A 3,298-nucleotide genomic window follows, 5' to 3' on the forward strand; every position below is an offset into this window, starting at 1 on the left:
GGGAAGATGCAAATTATAAAAATGAAACGGGTTGAGAGGATTTGTGTGTTTTGTGACCCTTGCGTCATCTCTCCTGCCCTCCTCAGTGTTTCTCCCTCATATGATCAGCTCCCTCCTCTGCCACCTGTTGTCCTTCCCCAGGTGTTTGTGTTTATCCTCTTGTTAGTGTCTCTATATATTCTGCGTTTCTTTATTATTCCTGTCCATGGATTGTCCAGTAAGGCGTCATGTCTGTTTCTCTCTGTGTCTCCTAGTTATACTCTTTGGGTGTGTTTTGCTGCCACGTCAGCCCTTTTTGTTTATTTTAATAAATAACATTTGCTTCATTCCTGAGTTCTTCGAGTCCTGCCTGCATTTGGGTTTGAACAAGCGCAGTCGCAGGTCATAGTGTATGAATCATGTGGTTGGATTATGACCTGAGAATCTCATCCTCCAGATCCTGGAGGCGTTTCTTGCCATCAGCAATCCTGATGACCAGTGTGTCCTTCTGTTGTTCCAGTTCCGGACGCTCCTTACGTACCACAATTCCCAGCAGCTGGGCTTCCAGACCCTGCACACAAACGGACAGTTTCAGACAGGATATAGCATAAAACACACAGAAAACACCTTCTTTCACCAGCACACACACCTGCTCCTTGACAGCAAAGTTGACTATGGTTGTCACCGAGGAGATCTCTGGTGTGTAATGAGGGTTTGATAACTTGGTGGTGACGTAGAACCTGAACTCTGGGTTGTATTCCACCTCCTTATCGCCCAGCTTCAACAACAACCTGCCGCCTGGGAAAAAATAAACAGAATACACACGGACAGGGACTCAGCTTCAGTCAGATAACTTTATGAAGTTGCATTTAAATTTGTGTTTTTTTTTATTTGGGTGCGTGCACGTGTGTCTGACCTATCTGAGTCAGGGACTTGTTGAAAACGGGGTTGAGAGACGGGTCCAAATTCTCCTGGACGTTCTGCAGCACAACAGGTTTCCCAAACTGGATGGCGTTTTCTAGCACCCGCAGGTAGTCTGGCATTTGAAAGTCGATTAGCTTTAGACCCTAAACAAGTGGAGCCAAGATACAAACAAACAAGCAAACAAAAAGCAGGCGATCACACATAACATTTAATCCTTAAACTAGCACAAAAACAACAGGGTAAGACTTAAGAGTTGATGCAGTTTAAATATTATTCATTTACTTCCTTAAAGGAACTACCGTAATTTCCAGACTATAAGCTGCTACTTTTTTCACACGTTTTGAACCCCGCGGTTTAAACAATGCTGCAGCTAATTTTATTTATTTATTTATTTACTTATTTTTTGACGGGCTAACGAGCTTCATGCAGCCAAAATGTTTAGCCTCGTCACACCCGAGTGCTCACATAGCTGCTCAGTACACGTCTATCTTGGGGGGTGGGTCCTCGTGACTAGGGGTTGAACGACTACACATTTTTTAAAGTTGACATTGACATAATAAAGTCAACATTGCCTAGTTGATGACGTCATAGGAGTTCAAGATGCTAATTTTTTTTTGTTGTTACAAAAAACGTCATTTATTATTTACAAAAAAAAAAGGACAACAAAACATTGGGCATATATTTATGCTCCTACCATTTGTTATACTGCAAATAAGTCACAAGAAAACCAAAACTATTACTAAGCTGCAAAGTGAAAGAAACGAGCGGCACGGAAAAGGCTAAGAACAGCGGGGCTGGTGGTAGTGGACTCCACAGCCCGCCCCTCTGTTCTTAATTTTATTTTATTTAATCCACCACCGTGGATTGGGTGGAATGGAACTGAGGACAGCGGGGCGGGCGGTGGTGGAGCACCTTATTATAATATTATAGTTATTAATGGTAATGACTTATAGACAAGCGCGGCCTATACATGTACAAAATTACTATTATTTTCTAATTTAGTGGATGTGGCTTATATTCAGGTGCACTCAATATTCTGGAAATTACGGTAGGCGTTTTAAAACAAATTATTTACTGGAGGCTGATATGATCAACCGCAGCTTGAAATTTACCAATAGATGTAATACACCAAGACAGTCAGAAAATGTTTCTTCAAGTGAACCTCACAACCTAATGTCTTATCAAAAGGCTACACAAGAAGGGGTTAAGACCTGAATGAACCAGAATGAAGGGACTTGATGAGAGAAACAAGAAAAGAGAGCATTCATACGTTTTCCATTTCCATATTTTGGATCCATTTCAGAGCTTGACCCTGAGGGTCCACTATCAGTGGCCACCTTAGAAAGGAGAAAGGACACAACACACACACATACAAAAAAAAAGCTTTAACAAACCCACAGTACATAATTTTCATTGGGCTACAGCTAAAAATAACAAAACAGCTTTGAAATAATCAGATAAGTGTGCTGACCTGTTTCCACGGGTGATGATCACCCCGTTCTCAGTAGAAAAGGCGTCAGAGGGCAAACCTTGAATATTCCAGTCTCTCACCGTTGTAGGTTTGGACAGAAAAACAGCAAAACTGAAGCCTGGTGTGCATGGGATTTCAACATCCACAACCTGACGGAAACGAACAAGTAGGAAAAGGGGAGGAAAGTGAGAGGAAAGAACAAGTCGTGTCAAAGACAGTGGCGTGTGTTTGCGTGTCGGACCTTCTGCTTCCAGACGGCAAGCAGCTCATCTCTGTAATTAGACAGGAAGGGTCCCATGTAGGACAGGAAGGACGCTGCTAGCAAACAGTCTCCCACAAGGTATCCCATGTTTTCCTCAAGACCCTGCACCACACGAACACACGCAGATTAGAAAAGTGAGGGTGTGTGCGTAAATGTGGGTTTATGGCTCAGTTGTTTTAAAACAGCCACAAGAAATGGCAACGAACAAAAATCTAAAGACCTCAGTTTCCAGGTTCCAAGTTCTGTTTATTATCAGGACGTACCATAAAGTATGTGTATAAAATAAAGATAAACTACACTTAAATACATTTTTGCTCATTATGTCAACAATTTTACCTGTTGTTTCATGCAAAAGTTTTAAAAGTGCAGACAGTTGAAGAGAATCTGTTTACAGCCTCAAATTTCTCCCCGGGGATTAATGAAGTATGTAAGTATTTATGTACGTAAATATGTAAGTATGTATGTATGTATGTATGTATGTATGTATGTATGTAAGTAAGTATGTACATAAGTATGTAAGTATGTATGTAAGTATGTATGTACGTAAGTATGTAAGTATGTACGTAAGTATGTATGTACGTAAGTATGTATGTATGTAAGTAAGTATGTATATAAGTATGTAAGTATGTACGTAAGTATGTATGTATGTAAGTATGTATAAT

General features: G+C 40.7%; 1 protein-coding gene across 1 annotated transcript in view; it reads right to left on the reverse strand.

The window, feature by feature from the left end:
- dnah2 (dynein, axonemal, heavy chain 2) overlaps positions 1 to 3,298 on the reverse strand; it is a 121,179-nt gene that overhangs the window by 27,303 nt on the left and 90,578 nt on the right. Inside the window, exons 51-56 of the mRNA XM_037677468.1 lie at positions 2,616 to 2,738; positions 2,375 to 2,523; positions 2,174 to 2,240; positions 896 to 1,046; positions 629 to 777; positions 417 to 550 (exon numbers count right to left, since the gene is read on the reverse strand). Of these exons, the coding sequence (XP_037533396.1) occupies positions 417 to 550; positions 629 to 777; positions 896 to 1,046; positions 2,174 to 2,240; positions 2,375 to 2,523; positions 2,616 to 2,738 (773 nt within the window). The remainder of the gene's footprint in view (positions 1 to 416; positions 551 to 628; positions 778 to 895; positions 1,047 to 2,173; positions 2,241 to 2,374; positions 2,524 to 2,615; positions 2,739 to 3,298) is intronic.

Source organism: Nematolebias whitei, chromosome 1 (assembly GCF_014905685.2).
Source record: "Nematolebias whitei isolate Nwh7 chromosome 1, NemWhi1, whole genome shotgun sequence".
NCBI classification, from domain to species: domain Eukaryota; kingdom Metazoa; phylum Chordata; class Actinopteri; order Cyprinodontiformes; family Rivulidae; genus Nematolebias; species Nematolebias whitei.